The 21,937-nt window shown below is 58.6% G+C and overlaps 2 protein-coding genes across 10 annotated transcripts in view; one reads left to right on the top strand and one right to left on the bottom strand.

Annotated features, from left to right (window-relative positions):
* The window catches only part of ADAP1 (ArfGAP with dual PH domains 1), a 51,505-nt gene extending 38,738 nt beyond the window's left edge, over positions 1-12,767 (top strand). For 3 of the 4 annotated variants that reach the window (XM_034669649.1, XM_034669648.1, XM_034669647.1), the window contains 7 exons: positions 1,296-1,408; positions 1,998-2,144; positions 8,659-8,742; positions 8,933-8,995; positions 9,578-9,649; positions 9,836-10,088; positions 10,171-12,767. In XM_034669649.1, coding sequence (XP_034525540.1) covers positions 1,296-1,408; positions 1,998-2,144; positions 8,659-8,742; positions 8,933-8,995; positions 9,578-9,649; positions 9,836-10,088; positions 10,171-10,199 — 761 coding nt within the window. In that variant the 3' untranslated portion in view covers positions 10,200-12,767. The remainder of the gene's footprint in view (positions 1-1,295; positions 1,409-1,997; positions 2,145-8,658; positions 8,743-8,932; positions 8,996-9,577; positions 9,650-9,835; positions 10,089-10,170) is intronic. The other variant, XM_034669650.1, reaches the window with a different exon arrangement.
* Positions 12,680-21,937, bottom strand: part of GET4 (guided entry of tail-anchored proteins factor 4) — a 17,516-nt gene continuing 8,258 nt past the window's right edge. For 4 of the 6 annotated variants that reach the window (XM_034669655.1, XM_034669656.1, XM_034669654.1 and 1 more), the window contains 5 exons: positions 19,729-19,867; positions 18,332-18,472; positions 18,150-18,252; positions 17,923-17,995; positions 12,682-13,490 (listed from right to left, as the gene is read on the bottom strand). In XM_034669655.1, coding sequence (XP_034525546.1) covers positions 13,405-13,490; positions 17,923-17,995; positions 18,150-18,252; positions 18,332-18,472; positions 19,729-19,867 — 542 coding nt within the window. In that variant the 3' untranslated portion in view covers positions 12,682-13,404. Of the gene's footprint in view, positions 13,491-17,922; positions 17,996-18,149; positions 18,253-18,331; positions 18,473-19,728; positions 19,868-21,937 lie in introns of all 6 variants that reach the window. The other 2 variants (XM_034669651.1, XM_034669653.1) reach the window with 2 other exon arrangements.

Genomic DNA, 21,937 nt, shown 5'->3' with positions numbered 1-21,937 from the left:
AGACTGAGCGGCACCAGCTGCCCCCTCCCCGACGCCAGGCTGCTGCCTTTTTATGGCCGCGTGTCTCAAGGACAGAGAAAATAGGTCCTTGTCTCTGTGGTGTTGGGGAGGGGGCTGCCGGGGCTGCGGTGGGGGCTAGAGGGTCAGAGTTTAGAGTTGGCGTCCGAAATGCGACCCGGCCACAGCTGTCAGGGTCTGGGCTCCATGGGTGCTCAGCAAGGACGGGAAGTGGGCCCCGCCGCCCGCGTGGGCACTGCTGCCTCGCCGGCTCCCGCCACCTCCTGCCATTGTGGGCCAGCCTCGGACAGCACCACTCATGAGCGCACACACTGCAGGGCGGGCTCCGCGGGGAGAGCGCCCCGAAACCCAGGGCAGAACTGCCAGGTGGTTTGTACGGGTACCCACAGACCCGGACTGTGACCCGCGAACCCCCGAGGAACATGCCCCAGGAATGCGGGTGCCCCGGAGACTCGGTCTCTCTGGGCACGGCGGCCGCAGGCCCTCCAGCACCGGTCCTGTGGAGGGATGGCATGGCCAGGCACGGGGACACACGGGACACGGCTCCCCTCGGGCACAAGATCTTGGAACAGGCCCTGCTGACAGGAACGTGAAGGGGAGGAAGTCACAACAGCGCGGGGACAGTATTCCCTTCCCACCGCAAAACTCGCGCCTCAAGCCAGCAGCCTGACTGTCCGGTGCACACGGAGTCACAGCTCTGCACCGAGTCTGGGGCTGGAGCACAGGGGTGGGCAGGGCTGGCTCCTCGGCCGTGGGCGCTGCTGTTTCCCCGTGTGCGAGGACGCTTGTGATGACCTTGGGCCCACCCAGCCAGCGCAGGACGCTCGCCCATCCCCAGACCCTCCTGACACGTGTGAGTCCTATCGCGCTGTCTTGAGGACTTGGCAGTGGGCACCGTGGTCTGCTCCGCTGCACCCCGCCCCCCGCCAGGGTGGCCACACAGGTGTGCCCCTCACATCTGCCCGTGGGCCTGCACACGGGGTAGCGCACTGCACCCCTTTCTGTTTCTTACGCTTTTGGAAAGAAAAAGGAAAACACCCCAAACAGCAGGCGGCAGCAGGCAGCCTTTGGGGAGGGGGTGGCCTCGTGTCCCAGCACCACGGGTGAGTCTGGCCTGCGCCCACTAAGCTTTGCAGCCCCGAGGCCAACGGGTCTCCTGGCCAAGAGGCCACACAGCTGGCTGGAGTCCTCCCGCCCACACGCTCTGTGTGGGTCAGGACGATGGCCTCAGCTCTGGTCCACTGTGACCCTCTGATCCATGCCCTGTCTCTCCCCAGGATACCGAGAAGGCTTTCTCTGGAAGCGCGGCCGGGACAACGGGCAGTTTTTAAGCCGGAAGTTTGTGCTGACGGAGCGGGAAGGGTCCCTGAAATATTTCAACAGAAACGATGTGAGCCCTCCATGGGGCCCATAGTGGCCTAATGTTTTCCCCAGCTGCCCTCAAGCAATTCCTGGCCTGGAGTGGCTGCCCCCTCCCATGGGGACCCTTGTCCGCCCACCCCTTGGTCACAGTCGCTCCCTGGGGCTGGGCCTGGGTTGGTAAATCTGGGCACTCCCAGGCCTGAGAGGGTATGCAGGCGGCGAGCAGAGAGGGGCAGGTGGGCTCTGAAGGCCCTGTGGCCGGCTGGGCACTGCCCCCACCCAGACCAACTCCCGGTCAGGACACCCCTAGTGACACACAGAGGTAGAGGGCACCCGCAGGGCAGTCTGCCGGTCCCCGGGCAGAGAGGAAAGCCGGGCTGGCGGGATGGGAGCAGGGGTGGGGGCACACCAGACAGAGCAGCCGTGTGCTGAAGGGGAGAGGGGGGAAGGTCTGCCTAGGTGTCGAACATCGCCCTTCCTCATCTCTGGGTGGGGGATGGCGAAGGCCCAGAGAGGGTAAGTAACTTACCCAAAGCCACACAGCACAGCCGATCCCCATAGGTCTGCCCTGCCTGCTCCCCTACCCACCTGGACCTAACGCACGGCCTGGCTTCCAGGCCAAGGAGCCCAAGGCTGTCATGAAGATCGAGCATCTGAACGCCACCTTCCAGCCCGCTAAGATTGGCCACCCCCATGGCCTGCAGGTCACCTACCTGAAGGACAACAGTACCCGCAATATCTTTGTCTACCATGAGGATGGGAAGGTGGGTGCCCGGGCGGGTGGGCGGGAGCAGGGAGCTGGAGAGCTCCACCCTGCTCTGCCGGCGTGGGGCTGGCGGGGCCCTTGCCAGGGAGCGGACCTGGAGTCCACGTGGAAGAGGGCAACGGGCTGGGGACACATGTGCGGTGTCCTGCTTTGTTGCTGATCCAGACCCTCTGCAGGGTGAGGGTGCCGGGAGCCCCCAGCCACGCCCCTGAGGTCCGCCCCTTCGTCCTCAGGACTTTGGTTTTCCATTTTGACCCCCGCAACACGCGCACGTGGGTTAAAGGGCGAAACGTGTCTGTGATGCTTCAGACACACGAGGGTCTGGCAACCGCCTCTCGATCCCGCTCTTCCCCTTTTTTATTGTGTAAAGACGCGCCTAAAGTTCACCACTTTCATGATGTTTAAGCCTACGGTTCTTGTCCCCACTACCCCTCTCGAGAACGTTCCATCCCCCACACGGAGACCGTCCCCGTGACACACGGACCCGCACCCACTCCCTGGCGTCCCATCCTCCGGGCTCATCCCTGTGGGGACGGGGAGGGGGTTGCTAAGGCTGAGTGACCTGTCACGTGGAAGGACACAGTGTGTGTGTCAGTTCCTACCCTGACGGACAGCTGGGTGGTTTCCGCCCGGTGGTTTCATGAAGGATGCTGTGAACTTGGGGTACAAAACCCTCTGGGACCCTATGCTCAGTCCTTGTGATTAGACAGCCAGAGGTGGAATTGTGGCGTCATGTGGTCATCGGTTAATTTTTTGAGGACCCTCCCCGCTGTGGTCCACGCAGCTGCACGGCTCGTGGCCTCAGCAACAGGGCATGAGGGTTCCCGTTTCTCTACGTGTCGCCAACACCTGTTTCTGGGTTCTGACGGCCGTTGTGACGGGTGTGAGGTGCCGTCTGTGGGATTTGGATCTGCGTTTCCCTGACGATGAGTGACGTTGAGTATCTTTTCACGTGGCTGTTGGCCATTTGCACGTCTTCAGAGAAAGGTTTGTTCAGGTCCCATTTTGCCCATTTTGGATTTCAGTGGTTTTTTCTGGGTTGAGTTTAAGGATTCCTCTATATATTCTGGATACTGAGCCCTGATCAGATACACGACTTGAAAATGTTTTTTCCCATTCTGTGGGTCACCTTTCTGTCTGTGGACAGCGTCTCCTGAAGCACAATATTTTAAAATATTCAGAAACTAGGCCTGTGGGGTCAGGTCAACAAAATCATCGCCATGTCCAACATCATGAAGCTTTTGCCTTGTGTTTTCTTCTAAGATTTGTATTGTTCAGATTTTATGTTTAACTTGATTCACGGAGTTAAGATCTGATTTATTTGAGAGCGCGCGCGAGAGGGCACAAGGGTGGGGGGATTGGAGGAAGGGGCACGGGGAGAGGGAGAAGCAGGCTCCCTGCAAAGCAGGGAGCCAGACACGGGGCTCGATCCCAGGACCCCAAGATCATGACCTGAGCCGCCCAGGCACCCGTCCACTGAGTTAATTTTTATATGTGAGGTAAGAGTCCACTTCATTCTTTTTCACGTGGACATCCGGTTTTCCCAGTACCGTCGAAAAGACTGTCCTTTCCCGATTAAATGGTGTTGACAGCCTTTCTCAACCACTAATCTGACCAATTTCTGGGCTCGCTCTTCTGTTGCACTGCTCTGTGTCTATGCCGGTGCCACGCTCCTTGGACTGCTGTGGTTCGTAGTAAGTTTTGAAATTAGAAGTGCACTTCTTCCAGTTTTGTTCTTTTTTAAGGATTATTTGGCTCCTTGGGTTCCCAGATATTCCATATGAATTTTGGCAAATACATTTTATGTATCAACCAAGATGCTCATACGGTTGGTCCTTCATTCTGTTAACGGGGTGTATTACCATCGTCAGGTTTTGTGTTGAGAATCCCTTGCATTTAGGAATCAGTCTCACTTGGTCGTGGCGTATAACCTTTAATACACTGCTGAATTCCGTTTATTAGTATTTTGTCAAGGATTTTTGCATCAGTGTCCACAAGGGATAGTGGTGTGGTTGTCTTGTGTACTTGTCTGGCTTCGGTACCCTGGCTGTGCTGGGTATCATACGGACCACCACACAGGATGAGTCAGGAAGCACTCCCTCCCCACGATTGTTCTGGAAAAGCTCGAGAAGGGTGGGTGTTGGTTATTCAGTGTTGAGCAGAATTCACCAGTAAAGCTGTCAGGGCCAGGGCTGTTCTTTGCTGGGAATTTCTATGACTGATTCAGTCTCTTACTCGTTCATAGGCCCATTCAGGTGGTCCACTTCTTGGTGATTTGGTCTTGGTGGGTTTCCCGTTTCCAGGAATTTGTCCACTTCATCTAGGTGACCCCGTTGTTGGCATACCGTTGTTCACAGCGCGCTCTCGTAGACTGTTTTATTTCTGGTAGCGGCGTCCCACACTTCGGGTCTGATTTTAGTGACTCGAGTCTATTTCTTAGTCCATCCAGCTCAAGGCTCGCCGATTCATCGATCTTCTCGAAGAACCAACTTTTGCTTTCATTTATTTTCTCTTGGTTTTCTTTTATTGNCAGTAAAGCTGTCAGGGCCAGGGCTGTTCTTTGCTGGGAATTTCTATGACTGATTCAGTCTCTTACTCGTTCATAGGCCCGTTCAGATGGTCCACTTCTTGGTGATTTGGTCTTGGTGGGTTTCCCGTTTCCAGGAATTTGTCCACTTCATCTAGGTGACCCCGTTGTTGGCATACCGTTGTTCACAGCGCGCTCTCGTAGACTGTTTTATTTCTGGTAGCGGCGTCCCACACTTCGGGTCTGATTTTAGTGACTCGAGTCTATTTCTTAGTCCATCCAGCTCAAGGCTCGCCGATTCATCGATCTTCTCGAAGAACCAACTTTTGCTTTCATTTATTTTCTCTTGGTTTTCTTTTATTGCACTGATCTCCGCTCCAGTCTTTATGATTTCCTCCCTTCTGCCAGCTTGGGGTTGTTTGTTCTTTGTCTAGTTCCTTCAGGTGTAAGTTCGGTCGTTGGTTTGATGTCCTCCTAGTTCTGTAACGTTGGCATTTACAGCTGCAGATTTCCCTGCTGGCACCACCGTCGCTACAGCCCGTGTTCTGGTGTCTCATTCTGTTTTCCTTCATCTAATTTCATTTCGTCCCTAGTTTCCCTTGTGATTTCTTCCTTGATCCTCTGGTTGTGTAAAGGTGTGTTACATTTCCACGATGTTGTGAACGTTCCCATTGTCTCTGTGTTGACTTCTAACTCCACCCTGTTGGGGCCAGAGAAGATACTTTGTATGAAACCTACCTTCTAAAATCTGTCCAGTCTCATCTGCGGCCTCACGTGTGGTCGATTGGGTAAAACGGTACACCGCCCTGCGGGCACCAGGGAGGAATGCGTGCGCCGTCCCAGTCAGGTGGAGCGTCTGGTTGGATCTGCTTGGCTGTTGCGTGAAGTCCCCCATTCCCTTACTCCTGTGACGTTTCCGTCCATCCCCATGAGCGCAGCACCGCGGTCTCCAGCTGTCATTCGAGGCTGGCCGTGTCTCCCTTCCGCTCTGTCGGGTCTGGCTTCCTGTGTTTTGTTGGTCTGTCATGAGACGTGTAAATGTTAGATCTTCTTGCTGTTTTGAGCTGTTACACACACGGACTGTCCTCCTTCGTCCCTTGTGGCCTTTTCCTGACTTCGTCTGTTTGTCTGATGTTCGTGAAACCACTCCAGCTCTCCTGGTGCGGTCTGCGCACAGTCTCCTTTCCCATCCTTTGACTTCCAACCCGCTCTGTGTTCAGATCTCAGCCACGTCGCTCGTGGACAGCCAGCGGCTGCACCACGCGTTTCTGTCCATCCTGCCATCCTCTGTCCGTTGACTGGAGAGGTTCATCCATTTACCCGGAATGTGAACGCTGGTAAGGAGGGACTTCCTTCTGTCTTGTGCCCTTTGTGTGGTGTGTGGCCTATAACTTTTTGTCCCTCGTTTCCTGCATTCCTGTCATCCTCTGTGTTTAGTTTATGTGAAGTGTTTAAATTCCCTCCTAATTTCCTTTTGTATATATTCTATAGCTCTTTTCTTCCTGGTTGCCATGGGGATCCACATTTAACATCCTAAATTTATAACCTTCTAAACTGAATTTATAGTAGTTTAACTTCAGTAACACACAGAAACCCTGTTCCTTCACAGCTGTGTGTACGACACCTTTTCGGTTGTCGATGTCACGGTATTTCCTCTTTACACACTGTGTGCCTCAAGACATAACCGTTCTTTGAAATACACTATCCCCTAACGTGGGCATAAAACAAGGTCTGCGATTACAAACAAGGTACGGTAATAGTAGCTTTTAATTCCTGATTACTTTCTTCTTTACAAGTAGTAGTCTTTAAGATTTTACTTGAGAGAGAGAAACAGACAGAGAGCATGGGTGGGGAGGAGAGGGAGAAGCAGGCTCCTCACTGAGCAGGGAGCCCGATGTGGGGCTCAATCCCAGGAGCCCGTGATCATGACCTGAGCCGAAGGCGGACAATTAACCAGCTGAGCCACCCAGGCGCCCAAAAGTATTAGTCCTTTAAATTGTGTAGATGACAGAAAGTAGTCACGAACCCTCCCTGGGGTCACTTCTCCGTACAGCTTCCGGTTGCTATTGATCTCATCCTTGTTCCTGGTCTCCCCCCCCGCCCGCACGTGATGAGGCCTTCCTCTGTCGATACATATCCTGCCTGACCCCACTCTGTTTTTATTGTGAGCATGTTGTATTCTGTCAAATGCTTTCCTTTGCTTTTTCTGCATCTGTTGAGATGATCATATGGTTTTTAAATGTTTTGTCGATGTGACGCGTCCTGTTGATTGGTTTGCGAATGTTGAGCCATTCTTGCAACCCTGGAAGAAACCTCCTTCCTTGGGGTGCATCTTCCTTTCAATGTACTGCTGGGTTTGGTTTGCTAGTGTCTGACCTGTAGCTCTTTTTTCATAGTGTGTCTGGTTTGCTATCAGGGTAATGCTGGCCTCACAGAATGAGTCTGGAAGCGTTCCTTCTACCTTTTGCAGTAGTTTGAGAATTGCTATTAACTCGTCTTTAGTAATCGGTAGGTTCACATTGTCTATTTCTTCCTGATCTGGTTTTGGAAGGTTGCATGCTCTGCTGTGTGGTATTAACAGGTTGTAGGCAGGACATGGCTCAAGGCATGTGGGCCAATCTTCAGCTTTATCCAGAGGCCTCCGCCCTCCTTTTCCTTGGGAGACTGAGCCCAGGGTTCTTATGTGTGTGTAGCACGACGCTCTGCTGGCATGAGTCCCCAGAGGACCCCCTTCCTCAACGAGGGCTGTGCCACGGCACCTGCTGTGGGCTGGGCCCTGGGCCTGGATGCAGGGAAGCCTGGTTGACGTGTGAGTGACTGCAGTTTGCAGTAGAGACAGGCACAAGTCAGAGAAAAGCGACTAAAATCCTACCTGTATTGAGGGCTGGGAACAGTGACTGTGCATAATGGGGAGGGGGCCAAGAACCACATCCCAAGGGTGAAGACAGGTACTGGGACGGCGTGTGCAAAGGCCCGTGGCCATGCTGTGGACCCACATCTTTACTGGAGGTGCAGTGGTTTGCTGGGAAGGTGTCATGGCCCAACTTGAACTGCCCACGACCTGTCCAGCTGCCACAGTTTCAATGATCTGAGGGAGTCCTGAGGGAGCTGGGAGGCCACTGGGGAGCAGGCAGGAGACGATGCCCTCTGGCCGCAGGGGAGGGACCAGAGAATTCAGTGATGACTAGAATGGGGTTGGGTGCGCCAGGGGTGAAGAGGGTGGTGGGCAGGCCCAGAGCCTAAGTCTCAGCCTGGATGGGGACTGCGTACCAGGTAGGGACTGTGTACCAGGTACCCGGCCCAGGGGCAGGGCTGGTGACGAGGCATGGTCAGTGCCTTGAGGTGGTGTGTGCAGGGGGTTGGTGTGGTCCAGGTGGGCGTGGGATGACCCCAGGGGCAGGAGTGGGCTCTGGAGCCCTAACAGGCGTGCAGGGCCCTGTGGCTGGCAGTGGCCAGGAGCTGGCAGGGGAAGGAGATACTTGGCCTCATCCAGGGTTGGGGCAGATTCCAGCATCTGGTGGGCAGGGGTCTCTGGGGTGGCAGGGCCTGGCAGCCCGGAGAGGTAGGGGCTGTGGGTCCACCCTGGCCAGCGACGGGGTTTGGCTCACAGAGCGGCTCTGTCCTCCTTCCCCTGAAGATGGGAGGCAGCAGCTCTGGGTGGATCTAAAAATACATGAGCCTTGCTCTGGGCAACATATTTGGTTTATAAAAATAGCCCCATCTGAGAGGAGAAAAGCTGCCCCACACCCAACGCTGCATCAGGGCCTGGGGGCCAGCTGGCTCGGACCTCAGCTCCCACTCCTTTGTCCCCCGCCCATCCCAAGCCAGCGGGCCCCAGCACGGCCTGTTCCCAGCCTGTCCCCCAGGCCGCCTTGGGGCCGTCCCCCTCCCAAGGCCCGCCCCCGCCCAACACGCAGCGGGCAAGCTCAGGGCCCTCGCTGGCCGCCAGCGCCAAGGCTGGGCCCACACACTCTTCTGCCCCCAGGAGATCGTGGACTGGTTCAACGCACTCCGTGCCGCGCGCTTCCACTACCTGCAGGTGGCGTTCCCAGGGGCCAGCGACGCCGATGTGAGTGGCAGCTGCTCATGTCCGCGGGGGGGCTGGGGGGCTGGGGGGCTGGCCAAGGGCCCCGCATCCCCCTCTCCTTTCTTCTGGGGCATTTCGGCTCCACGGCAGCGAGCAAGCGGGGAGGGGGCCGGGCATGGGTGGGGGGGACAGCGACCGGAGGGCCCAGGCCTGAGCCCATCTTCTGCCCTAGCTGGTGCCGAAGCTCTCCCGGAACTACCTGAAGGAGGGCTACATGGAGAAAACGGGGCCCAAGGTGGGTCTGACCGGCCGGCCCGGGCCCTCCCAGGCCTCCTCGGACATCAGCATCTCGGCTACCTGGGGCTGGGTGGGGCTGGGGGGGCCATGAAGGGCCTAAGTGCCAGCAACACCCCGTGGCAAGGACTTCCACCAGATCGTCTTGGTGTGGATGGCCCTGGACCCCAAAACCTTTTGTAAGCAGGGGCCCTGTGGACCCAGGACTGTGGGGCTGTGGGTTGGGCCGAGCCTACCTTGTGCCTTTGCCCCCCTCCTCAGCCCCCAGGAGGGCCAGCTCAGCCCCCTCCCCGCCTCAGGGAGGCACACATGGTAACCCCACGGTCCGGATGGGGCTCTGGGTCTGGGACCCACCCTGCGGCCCCCAGGGAGGACCGGTGAGGAGGAGGAACTGGTGGGGAGGGCAGGGCACAGACACAGGAGGAACAGCGTGGGCAAAGGGCCTTGGGGCGGCCACCTGGTGGGCAGAGCAGGGGGCAGCACCGCCCTGGGCAGGCGTGAACGAGGGAAGGGTGAACGAACGCAAGTGGATGGGGTGCCCTGCCTGCTGACCAGCCGGTGCCCGGCACTCTCCGACCCTCAGCAAACAGAAGGCTTCCGGAAGCGCTGGTTCACCATGGATGACCGGAGGCTCATGTACTTCAAAGATCCCCTGGTAAGGGAGGGTCTCGGCCCGGCTGGGCTGGGGCCTTTGTAGGGTGGACGTCTCCTCCCCCACGACGTGAACAAGAGCGACAGGCCGTTTGCTGGCCACAGGCGGCAGGGACGTGGAGCAGGAGGGGGGCTGGGTCTCCGGCACCTGGGCTTCCCCGGCTATGAGCAAAGCCACCCCCTTGCCTAGGGGCTGCCCGGCCTCTGCCCACAGGACGCCTTTGCCCGTGGGGAAGTCTTCATCGGCAGTAGGGAGAGCGGCTACACGGTGCTGGACGGGCTCCCGCCATCCACCCAGGGCCACCACTGGCCACATGGCATCACCATCGTCACGCCGGAGCGAAGGTTTCTGCTGGCCTGCGAGACAGAGACGGAGCAGCAGGCCTGGGTGGCAGCTTTCCGGAAGGTCGTAGACAGGCCCATGCTGCCCCAGGAATACGCAGGTGAGTGCGGGAGGGGCGGAGGGGGAGGGAGCCCAACACCTTCAGGTGGCTGTGACATTGCCGGACGCCCGTCCCCTTCCAGTGGAAGCCCACTTCAAGCATAAACCCTAACAAGCAAAGGTTCTGGAGGCCCGAGGGAACTGGACTCGCGGGAAGTGGCCATCGAGGAGGCAGCGGCCAGAGCGGGGGCCGGCAGATGGAGGACCCGGCTTCCTGGCCCCCGCCCCAAGCGGCAGCCGCGGACTCGGCCAGGTGGGGGCCTGAGCCTTGAGCCACCAGGACCTGCTTCTCTGGACCCTCACTGCAGGCTGGCCTGACCTGACCTCTGACCCCGCCATGCCGCCGCCCACTGATGTGATCCCTACCACCCCCACCCTCTCCCTGCCCACTGAACCACCCTTCCTCTGAGGCCTGAGCCCGGCCTCCTGGCTCAGGGCAGCCCGGCAGCCCCTCACCACCTCCCCTCACCCCCTGCCCACTTGAGCAGGATCCTGTGACCAGGAGGCTGGGCTGTGGGGTCAGCGGGCGGCCTGCATGCCTCCCCTCCCCATCCTGCCCCTCTTCCAAGTCCCCCTCAACAAGTATTTATTGAGCACCTGCTGTGTGTCGGTCATGGGGTCCTGGGTGCTGGCACGGGGGACACAGTCCTCCTGAAGCCACCGACCTGGCCTGCGCCTGAGGGCCCTGGGGGTCAGGGGCACCGGGGAGCTGCAGCTCACTGGGCCCCAGCATGCCTGGATTGGGAGGGAGAATGGAGGGTCAGCTCCTGCCTGCTGACCCACCCCACCCTGACCTCGTGGCCACTGAGCCCTTGGAAGAGGGAAACCCAGAGTGCCCCCCCGCAGGCCCAGCGTGCTGCTGGCCAGCCAGTACTGACGGCCACCGAGCCTCCTCCCCAGGTGCCCTGGTTCTGTCTGCCCTCGGTGGGGGGTTGCGGGGGAACAGAGAAGCAGCGCGTGTAGGTGGGGGGTGGACACCTGCTGGGTGATCTGGGTGGCCCCCCAGCCCCCTCCCAACCCCTAAGGCAGCCCTGGACCAGCCTCTGAGAGGACTAAGAGAGGGTCCCCAAGACAGTGTCCTGTCAGGCCAACCCTCGCGTCCTACCCTAAAGTGGCCCCTTGTGTAGGTCAGGGGTGGGGGCTCTGCATCCTCCGGAGGACCTACCTGCTGGCCTCTGATATATGCCAGGGTCTCCGCCTGTCCTCGTGGGCCTGACGCCCACCATCCTATCTATCTCCCCTCTGCACCTGAGCATGGGCTCTCCTGCTCAGACCCGTGTAAACCTGGATGGGGGGGCAGATGCGGGGGTAAGAGAGGAGCACAAGTGCCCCCCTCACTCCCATCTCAGCCCCAGGCCCCAAGACAGCTGGGCCGGGGGGTGAAGAGAGTCACACACAGGGTCACCCAGGAGCCACGCCCCCCCCCCCCCCCCCCCCCCGCTCCAGGCGGGTGCCACTTCCTCAGCAGCCACTCTGGACGCCACCAGCCATGATTGCTGGCCCATCTTCCCTGCATCTAGACAAGGAAATGCAAGCCCCAGAGCCAGGGAGTCTCATGGGTGGAAATGAAAAGCCAGAGGCCCCCGGACTGCCCCTGCCCATGTGGGGAGCAGCCTCAGCCACGTGTTCTCGGGGACGGGTCTTCTAGACCCTCTCTTGACCCAGACGCAAGGGCGTTGTGCCCAAGACGCTAACACGTTAAAAAGAAACAGAATATTTACCACTGGCAGGAGAATTTCTCCGACAAGCCAGGAAGCTCACGACCTGCAAACGGCGGTCACTGTGCTTACCTCCACACGTCCGCATGGTGGGCCACTGGCAGTTCTGGCCTCGGGCCGGCGTCCGCCTCCCTTGTGCTGCACAGTGGGGACGTGGGGAAGCCGCGGCCCGCACAGCTACAAACGGGATGCCGTGTTCCCAGAAAATGACAGCACCATTCACAACTACACGAAAAACATGGCAGTGCTCACAGGGAAAGTGGGGTCCGGTGCACAGCCCCAAAGTTATCCCCCTCCCCCCCGGGGGGAGGTCTCCATGTGCTGAGCGTGGAGACAGACGCCACCACGAGGGGAGCACGGAGGGACACCAGGTGTGCATGGGTGCGTGGTCTGTGTTCGCCTTAATTCAGGGCAAAATTCCACATAAAAACCTGTGTTCTGCTCCGACGTCCTTCCCGCTGAACGGGCTGGTTTCAGAACGAGCATCATGGCACAAGCCGGGGGTCCGTCGCGGGCTTAGGGCCTGCACCCCAGGGCCTGCCCCTTGCGAGGACTCCCTCCACCACCACCCTACACGGAGAGCCCCAGCGGGCAGTTTGTGAGGGGCTCAGCACTCTCCTTCCCCCACCCCGTAGCCTATGCGCAGAACCCATGACAAGGCAGGACCCCGCCGGGTTTGGTTTCTCTAATCGAAAGAAACCGCTACCACGTACTTACACGCGAGTCACAGACCCTCCTGACACTGGCCGCTCGTGGCCGTCCACAGCGCCCACGGCAGGCACTGTGTGGACAGACCTGGCCCCTGCTGGTCTCGGCACCCGCTCCCTGCCCACCGGCCCCAGGAGCTCACTCAGAAAGGACGAGCGCTGCAAAGCCCAGTATAAAGGATTTATTTCAGCTCAACAAGTAACACAAACCTTCCTTTAAATTCCATCTTACAGTCAATAAAAGTGTGTATCTCAGTCCTTCCCATGCATGACCACTGTGTATTAATCTACAACTCTTATTTTAACTGTGAAAAAATAAAGTGTCTCCCCTCTTGTCATTGCTCCGGGAACATCAGGCATCGCGTCAGTGAGAAAGGGCAGATCCGCTCACTCCGGGACTGGTTATTGGTTACAACCTACGACGCCAGGTCAAAGGACTCGATCACCCAGTGAACATAAATACTGCATCACAGACCGTGGAAAGGACTCCTGGTCCCTTTGTGAGACGCATCCCGAAAGGCCGCGGCCTCGGTGCAGCCCAGACCAGCTGCCCAGATGCCAGCCGGGCCACCGCAGGACGTCGTGTGGGGCCGGCTAGACGGCGGCCACCCCCCATACCGTCTGCGACGGGGTCGGGCCTGCGCCAGACGCCAGGTCGCCTCCCAAAGCAAACCAGACACAAAGGACAGGGAAAGGGTGGAAGCGCGGCAAGGCCTGTGCTTTATTGTGGGTCAGTCTGAAGGTGCGGGCGCGGCCCGGCCAGCACAGCCGCCGCAGGCCACGCAGCCCCGGGCCAGCGCGCAGACCCGATGCGGCCGCCCCTGCCTCGCCACGGGGCCCCGGGTGTGAGGGCCCGGGCTCGGGCGTCTTCATGCAGGCCGGGCGGGCGGGCTCAGTCGAGCTCGATGGGGCTGCTGTCGTCCTGACTGTCCTCGCCCTCCTGCTCCGAGGCGCCCATGAGGCTGCTCAGAAGATTCCCTGGAAGCAAACGCAGGTGCCGTCAGGGGCCCGGCAGCGGCACGCGGTCGGCGCCCCCGGCCCGGGGAACCCCACCTTCCACAGCACCGTGTCCCCAGGCTTGGACGGGACGAGCGGGGGCTCCCCCACGAGTCTCTGGGAAGGACCTGACAGCTGGGGAAAGACCACACGTGCCCATCCGGGGACACAGCACGGCAGCCTGACAGCCCTGGAGGACCGTCATCAGAACCACGTCGCAGGGAGGTCACCATCGAGCAGACATGCGTGTGCATCACACGTGTGCACCTTTACCCTGTTCACAGAGCGGTCAGGAAGCATTCACGTGCACACATGGTGGCCACCATCACCCATGGGGCTGCCACCAGTGATACTTCCCTCATCTACTTTTTATTCAAAGAACAACACTTCAATACAAACTCGGGAGATCAGAAAGTCCCCCGAAGCCAAACCACCAGGAAAAAAAAAACCCCAGAAATGTTCACGTGCTGTCTGGACAGACTCGGGCACGTGAAATCAGGTCCCATGAACACACCGCCAGCATCCCGGGCACCGGAGGGATGAGTCCAAAGTTCTGGTGGGAAATGAACACACACCAAGAGTGGACACCTGTGGCGAGGAGCGAGGGCGGGACGCCCAGCCCGAGAGCAGCCCACACACAACCTTGGGTTCAGACACACGAAGCCCCACTCAGGCCCGGATGTGGCAGGAGCACCTTCCGCGGACAGATCCAGACAGCTTACAAGTAGGAAGTCCAATTGCATGTAACAACTTTCAAAATCATCTCAGACAACTTCCCATAAGCACAGTCTGGCTCAAAGGATGCAAACGCCCGCCCAGGCCAACCCTGCAGGCCCACGAGGCAGGGTGCCACCTGGATCTGGGGAGCAGGGCGGGAGCAGCGTCACCGAGCTTTGTCACCTGGGGCCGCCTCAGCTCCGGAAGGAACCTGAGGAAGGGAGCCTCAATGCTGCCCGGCCGCGCAGACAGGTGCAGGTGCGTGTGGGTGAACTAAACTCCGTGAAACAACATCTATTCAAAAGTAACACCACATTCAGGCTCAGAAAAGCCACGCTCAGTAGAAGGACCAAACTGGCCACTGCCTGCCCTGCTGGGAGTAAGAAGTGAGAACACGACCACAGGGAAGGCCACACTATGTTGCCGGGTCAGGCAGATGAGGACCAGAGGCCTGGCCTCCAACACCCCCCAAGACAAAAGCATGAAGAAAGGCACAATCTGAACAGACCAATAACAAGAAAGACACTGAATCAGTCATAGAAATTCCCAGCAAAGAACAGCCCTGGCCCTGACGGCTTTACTGGTGAATTCTGCTCAACACTGAATAACCAACACCCATCCTTCTCAAGCTTTTCCAGAACAATTGTGGGGGAGGAAGAGCTTCCTGACTCATCTGATACAGCCAGAACCCCGGAGATACTCCGAGAAAATCACAGACCAGTGTCCCTTGTGAACACGGAGGCCAACACCCTCAATGGGCCACTGGAGGACAGGCTGTGGCAGCACAAGAAGATAGTGGCTTTCTCCGTGGGCCGCACGGGGGGCTCCCCGTGAAAACCTGCCAGTGTGACGCACCACGTCCGCAGAACGAGGGGACGCCCACACAATCGTCGGTCTCAACTGATGCAGGAACAGCACTTGACTCATCCAACGTGCTCATAAAGGCACTCGACAAACCAGGAACAGGAGGAACCATCTCCACACAGTAACCTCGAAACCCCCACGGCAAACGTGATCCTTAACGGGGACAGCCTGAGCATTTCCTCAAGGAGCAGGAACAAGGCAGGGCGCCTGCCCTCACCACCTCTGCTCCACACGGTCCTGGAAACTCTGGCCGGAGCATCCGGGCACGAGAACGAAGCAAGAGGCATCTACAGGGGAAAGGATCTGTTTGCCTACGACGTGGTCTTATGTGCAGAAGACCGTAAAGACTCCACAAAAGAGTGGTCAGAGTAAGTGGATCCAACAACGGAACGGAGACAAAGTCAGCACATGAAAATCAGCTGCGTTTCTCTACACCAACAATGAACGATCTGAAAAAGACATTATGAAAACACCCCATTTACAACAGCATCAAAAAGAATAAAATACTTAGGCACTGACCTTAACCAAGGAGATGAGGGACTCACGACTAAAAACCACAGACCGCCACAGAAAGAGATTAAAGTCATAAATAAATGGAAGCACTTCCCATGTCTGTGGATTGGAGGACTTCACACGCTGCAAAGACCTATGTCACCCAATGCCGCCTACAGATTCAATGCAGTCCCTGTCAAAATCCCAATGGCTTGTTTGCAAGAAAAGAAAACTCATCCTAAAATTTAAATGGAATTACAATGGACCAAACAGCCAAAATGATCTTGAAAAACAACAAAACCGGAGGGCTCACGTTTCCTGATTTCAAAACTTACTAGAGTCATCACAGCAGCGTGGCATGGGCCACAGACACAGAGGCCCGCAGAACAGAGAGCCCAGAAAGAAGCCCGCGTGCACAGGGGTCAAGCCATCTCGGACAAGGGTGTCAAGACCGCTGGGGGGGGAAGGCCAGTCTCTTCAGCAAACGATGCCAAGACGCTGGACATCCACGAACACAAGGATGCTGGACCCCTACCTCACACAAGGTACAAAAACCCTCTAAATGGATCAAGGACGTCAATGTAAACCCAGGAACCGTAAAACTCTTAGAAAACATGGGGCAAAAGCTTCACAGCCCTGGGCTGGACGAGGACATTACGGGTGGGACACCAAAGGCATGAGCAATGGAGGACACACAGATAAACCGGACTTCATGAAAATTTAAAATTCTGTGCATGAGAAGGCAGTGCCCAGAGAGAGAAAAGGCAGTGGAGTGTGGGGAGGGGCAGGCAGGACGTTCAGGGCAAGAACCAGTGTAGGATTCTCTACGGGTGGACACATGCGTCTACACCTAGAAACGTCGGCATCAGAAGTAACCCCAACATAAACCATGAGCTTCTGGTGACGCGCGGTGCCCCTGTAGGTTCCTCGATTCCGAAAAGTCACCAACCACCCTGACGGGGGCGCCGGTGACAGCTGTGGAACATCTCCATGCCCTCCTCTTTATCTTGCTATGAAGCTGAAACTGCTTTCATTTAGTTTTAAAAGTTTTATTTATTTTAGAGAGAGTGCACGTGACCGGGGGAGTGGGAGAGGAAGAGGGAGAACCCCCGAGCGGACTCCATGCTGAGCGTGGGGCCCACCGTGGGGTTCAATGTCACGACCCTCAGATCACGACCTGAGCTGAAGCTAAGGGTCAGATGCCCAGCCGACTGTACCATTCTCAGCCCCACTGAAGCTGCTTTTTAAAAATAAAGTCTTAAAAAAAAAAAAAAAAAAAGAGGCAGTCCACAGAATGGGAGCAAATATTTGGGAATTTTATATCTGACAAGGGATCAGTATCCAGTATAGAGAAATCACCAACCTGATTCAAAAACAGGCACATGACTTGGACGGACAGGGTGGCCACTAAGCACAAGAAACGAGGCTGAGTGTCACCAGTCTCACTAGTTGTCAGGGTGATGGGGTCAGAACCACAGCAAGACCCTCACACCCACGACTGAGTCACAGACAACAGCCAACGTGGGCAAGGACGCGGAGAAACTGGAGCCCTGTGTGCAGCTGGCGGGATGGGAAACGGGGCCACTGCTGTGAACAACAGTCTGGCAGCATCCCCAAAGTTAAACCGAATTTCGATGTGACCCAGCAATCTGACCTCAGGGTGCATTACCCAAAGCACTGGATGCGGGGGCTCAAACAGACGCACGTGCCCCCACATTCACGGCGGCATTACGGGGTCCACCACAGAGGGATGGGTAACACAGGGCGGTCCGTCCACACCATGGAGTATGACTGGCCTTCTAAAGGAAGGAACCGGACCCCTGCCCCACGGGGACGAGCCCCGAGGATGGGAGGCGGAGGGACACCAGCCACAGAAGGACACGCACGGGGACCCCACTCACACGAGGTCCCGGAGTCGTCAGACTCAGACACGCAGAGTAGACGACGGGGCCGGGGGAGTGGGTGGGGGTCCGTGCGTCATGGGGACAGGGTCTCTGCATGGGGGATGGAATGCTCTGGAGCCAGACGGGGGGGACGGCTGCACAGCCACGTGGTTGTGCTCAGTGCCCCTGAACTGGACGCTTAGAAACGGTTAAACAGCAAATTTTGGATTAGGTGTATTTTACCAGAGGAAAAAAAAAAGAAATCCGCCTTGATTCTAGGGCCAACAGGACCCTCTCAGCTGTGTCTGGGAATCTGTTGAGATGGACCGCGAGGGCAGCCAGCGACACGGGCCGACAGAGCGCCACAACCATGCCCGGCAGGGCCCGGGGCTGAAGCCAGGGTGGACGTGGCCATGCCCGCTCTGCTCCCTCCCTGCAGGCGCCCCTGCTCCGCTTACCTAGCAAGCCCCCGTAGGACGACGTCTGCTTGGGTGGCACGCCGAAGAAGAGCTGTCCTATCCTATCGAGGTACTGGAAGAGGAGGGCATGGGGTCACTGTGGAGCCGGAACACGCCCCGTGCACAAGACCTCTCGCACCTCCTCTCAGGGCCCCGTCCCATCCCCGAGGGCCGCCCGAGGTGGAAGACTGCTCTCGCTGTCCGGCTGCCGCCCCCATGCCGCTCACCTCATTGTACATCGGGTCCCGCCGCAGGGACGGCTGGTACTGCTCACACAGCACCGTGAACACGGTCAGTTTGCCTCTGAAACAGGAGCAGAACGGGGCACGACTGTTTCCACGTGAAAATCCAAGAGGGCTGCCCAAGAAAAGCCCAGGCGCGCACCCCCGAACACCCGCGTGACACTCACCCGTCCACGGCCAGCAGCAGGAACCAGATGAAGTTGAGCAGAGGCTGCACGAACGGAGGGCCGTTCTCGATGGACGGGTGCTTCTGTGTGTACGTTGTGAACACCACCGACGCGCTGCTTTTGTTTTTTAAACAGAGGAACCTGGAAAACATCCCGGTAAGCAGACTATTGGTGGAGGACAAGCGGCCTCTGCACAGGTGCTCGGGGGAGCACAGCACGCGGGTGCCCCGGGGGCACAGAAAGCCGGCCACCGGCCAGGCTCTGCGCTCAGACAAGCCGCCCCGGCAAGCAGGGCTCCGCCTGACCGCCGCAGTTTACAGGGGAGAGAAGAAGCTCGGGGAGGGGACTGCGTCCACAGTCGGTGCAGCTCGGACACGGAGGGCATTCTCAGGACCGTCTGCACCCATCGGGCCCCTGCCTGCACCAACGGTCAGCCCGGGGGCCCGTGGGATCCAGGCCACAGGCCCCGGGTGCCATGCCAGGCGGGCAGACAGGCTCCGTTCTCGGCCCCAGGGTGACGCATCCACAGCCGGACCATCTGCGGCGGGGGCTCCACCTCATGAAGCGACAGGGAGGGACTGACGAGAAGGCGTCTGGTGGTTCCACACGATCCCGTCTGGCCCAGGGATGCTGTGCACTACACACCCACAGCCTGGGGCAGGGAGCTCTGGGGTCTAAGAAACGTCTCCATGTTTGAGGGGCAGACGCTGGCCACGTGTCGATGTGGAGCAGAGCGCGGAAGCAGAGAAGCTGTCGCACGCACACAGCAAACGTCCCGTGACTCCAACCCCTTCAAATCCGTGAGACCTTTCCTACCCCCACGCCCGGGCACCAAATCCAAGTGCCTCTGTGGGAGGAGCACACGCGAGAGGCGTCTGGAGCTCAGGCGGGTGGCGAGGGCCAGCGCAACACTGGCCACGTCCCCTTCCCGTGCTGTGCGCGCCAGCACCACCCAGGCCCGGGGCAGGGGTGGGGGGTACCGAGGAGGCCTGTGGGAGCAGGGACAGACTCGGGCCACAGCACCGGGGCACCAGCCCCCTCGCGGGGAACCTTCCAAAGCACGAGACGTGCGGGAAGGCAGGAGCAGCCCTGGGAAAGCCTCAAAAGCACGCGTGCTCCCCATGCCGAGATGCCTCGTGCCCAGCAAAAAAATGGCATCCTGACACTAAAAACGCCAAAACCTCAAAGAGGTGACGTAAGAAAACATACACACCGGGGAGTCACAGCAGAAGACGGACTCCGAGCGGATGCTCGCCTCCGGGGCCGCCTGAGGTTTTCCCCACGGGCCCCCGTCCTCGAGGGGTCAGCGGCCGGGTCACGGGGCGGCGGCGGCAGGGGACGAGGGACGGATGCGCACAGCCGCGCGCAGAGGGGGCCGAGCGAGCGTGGGTACCTACTGGAGCACAGCCTGGGCCACGAACATGTCCACCTCGCTGCGGAAGCCCCTGGAGGTCGAGTACTCCACCAGCATGTGCGCGCAGCCCTCGCCGTCCGCGGAGTGCAGGAAGTGGTACCGCGACTCGCAGTAGTTCTGCTCTACAAAGGCAAGGGGACACCGGGGAGCGTGCACGTGTCAGCCGCCGGCCCTGCCCCGCACGCGGGCTCTGTCACCTCAGACGGGTCAAGTCCACTGCGTCGCACGCACATGGCGGGAGGCGGCAGGCTTCGGCCGCACTGCCCTGCGCAAGCGACTCGGGGTCCCCGCGGCCACGCGGACGTGAGCTGACCCACGAGCAACGGCCAACAGGGAACCCTCGGGCTCTCACGGCGGCAGTTCTATGAGCTTCTGATGACATGAGATGCCAGCCCCACTAACCACAACATGCCAACGCCCTGAATCTCAGAGTGGCAGCCAGGCCCACGCCAGGCCGCCTGCCCCCCAGGCCACTGGATGTCCCCCGAGAGCCTCGCAGCCCCGGTCCTCCCGACAGGCCCACACTGTGCTCCCAGCCCACCCACCCCACCCCGTTCTCTGCCTCAATCACCGTGTCTACGGTCTGTCCGCCTGACACAGGGCACAGCCCCATCAGGCAAGGGGAGAAGCTCTTCTGGATGAAAGTCCCCGTGATGATGGCCGGGTCCTTCATGCACTGGGGACACAGCTCACCCCCACAGTGTCCGCAGAGGAGACCAGGCGGCCCCCTTCCACATGGGGTCACCTGGGAGCTGGTCAGAAACGCGGAGTCTCAGGCCCCGAAGTGGAAACCGTGCCCCAACAGGTGACTCGGGGCACGCTCCTCTCAGGGCCCTGTTCCCTGTGTCTACAGCTCTCAGCCACGCACGAAGCTTCAGGGCTAACGACACCACAGGGCATGTCTGTTCCAACACTCTATTTGTAAGCATGTCTGTTTTTTTAAAAAAAATGACCAAAATCCCAATCTTCTCAATATCAGTAAGTGACTCAGGCTGTAAAGTTGCTGTCCCCACTCATCCCTGGAAAATCCACTTCTACCCCCCCAACCCCCACCCGCCCCACGGCTGCTCCCTCCGCACTGAGGGCTCAGTACCCCACCCCTCCATTCCTGGCTGCCACGGCGAAGGGGGTGTGCTCGGCATCCGACAGAGCCCAGGACGCCCACGGTGGCAGCTGTGCCAAGGCAGAGACCCAGTCTAAGCCAGGCCACCGCCCAGACCACCTCCCCACACCCTGGCCCATCTCCCAGAGCAAACAGGATCACACCCTGTCCTGCTCACAAGGCACCTGGTTCTCACACCTTGCCAGGGCTTGGCCCCGTGCCTCAGCTTCCTCTACTGGGAACACCTGTTCCTGCTGGGGCCTGGCCGCCCCCCTGCCCTGGGCACCAGCTCTCAGGGCCCGGCATGCCGCCTTCAGGAACACAGAATAATTCTGAGTCAGCATTTCTGTGTGTACCTGTGCTGTCTCTCCTCTCTCCCTCAGACCCCTTAGAATAACAGCATCCTATGAGAGGAGAAATTAGGCAAAACTCCATGCTCTGTCCCGGTACAAGGCTCCAAGAACTGGACTGGAGCCCGCCCAGGAGCAGCTCGGGCACCCTGCGGCCTCGGCTCCAGACCACCAACTGGCAAGTTCTGCAACAAAGCAAATCCAGCTCCCTGGTTTCCCCGTGCACGTCAGAGCTGTGCTGACCCCGTGCTGGTCCATGAAGTGCAACAGCGCGGTCTAAAAACCAGGGGCATGACTCGAATAAGAAGTGCTTCACGGCTAGAAATGCGCACCAGCATCTCAGCCTTCAGGGAGTCACGGTCTTTTCTGCTGGTGGACGGTCCTGCCTCAACGTCGACGGCTGCTGACTGATCAGGGTGGTGGCTGCTGAAGGTTGGGGTGGCTGTGCCGTGTTCTCACAATAAGACAGTAATGCCGTTTGCTGCACTGATGGATTCTTCCTTTCATGAGGGATTTCTCTGTCGTGTGTGATGCTGTTGGATAGCATTTTACCCACAGGAGAACTTCTTTCGGACTGGGAGTCCGTTCTCTCCAACCTGCTGCTGCTTTATCAGCTCTGTTTATGTGATCCCGTGACTCCTTAGTGGTCCCTTCAACAGTCGTCACAGCATCTTCACCAGGAGTGGATCCCATCTCAAGAAACCACTTTCTTCACTCTTCCATAAGACACAGATCCTCGT

This window comes from Ailuropoda melanoleuca, chromosome 10 (assembly GCF_002007445.2).
Source record: "Ailuropoda melanoleuca isolate Jingjing chromosome 10, ASM200744v2, whole genome shotgun sequence".
In the NCBI taxonomy this organism is placed as follows: Eukaryota; Metazoa; Chordata; class Mammalia; order Carnivora; family Ursidae; genus Ailuropoda; species Ailuropoda melanoleuca.
The sequence above is the reverse complement of the archived record's forward strand: the minus strand, read 5'-3'. Positions and strand labels throughout refer to the sequence as shown.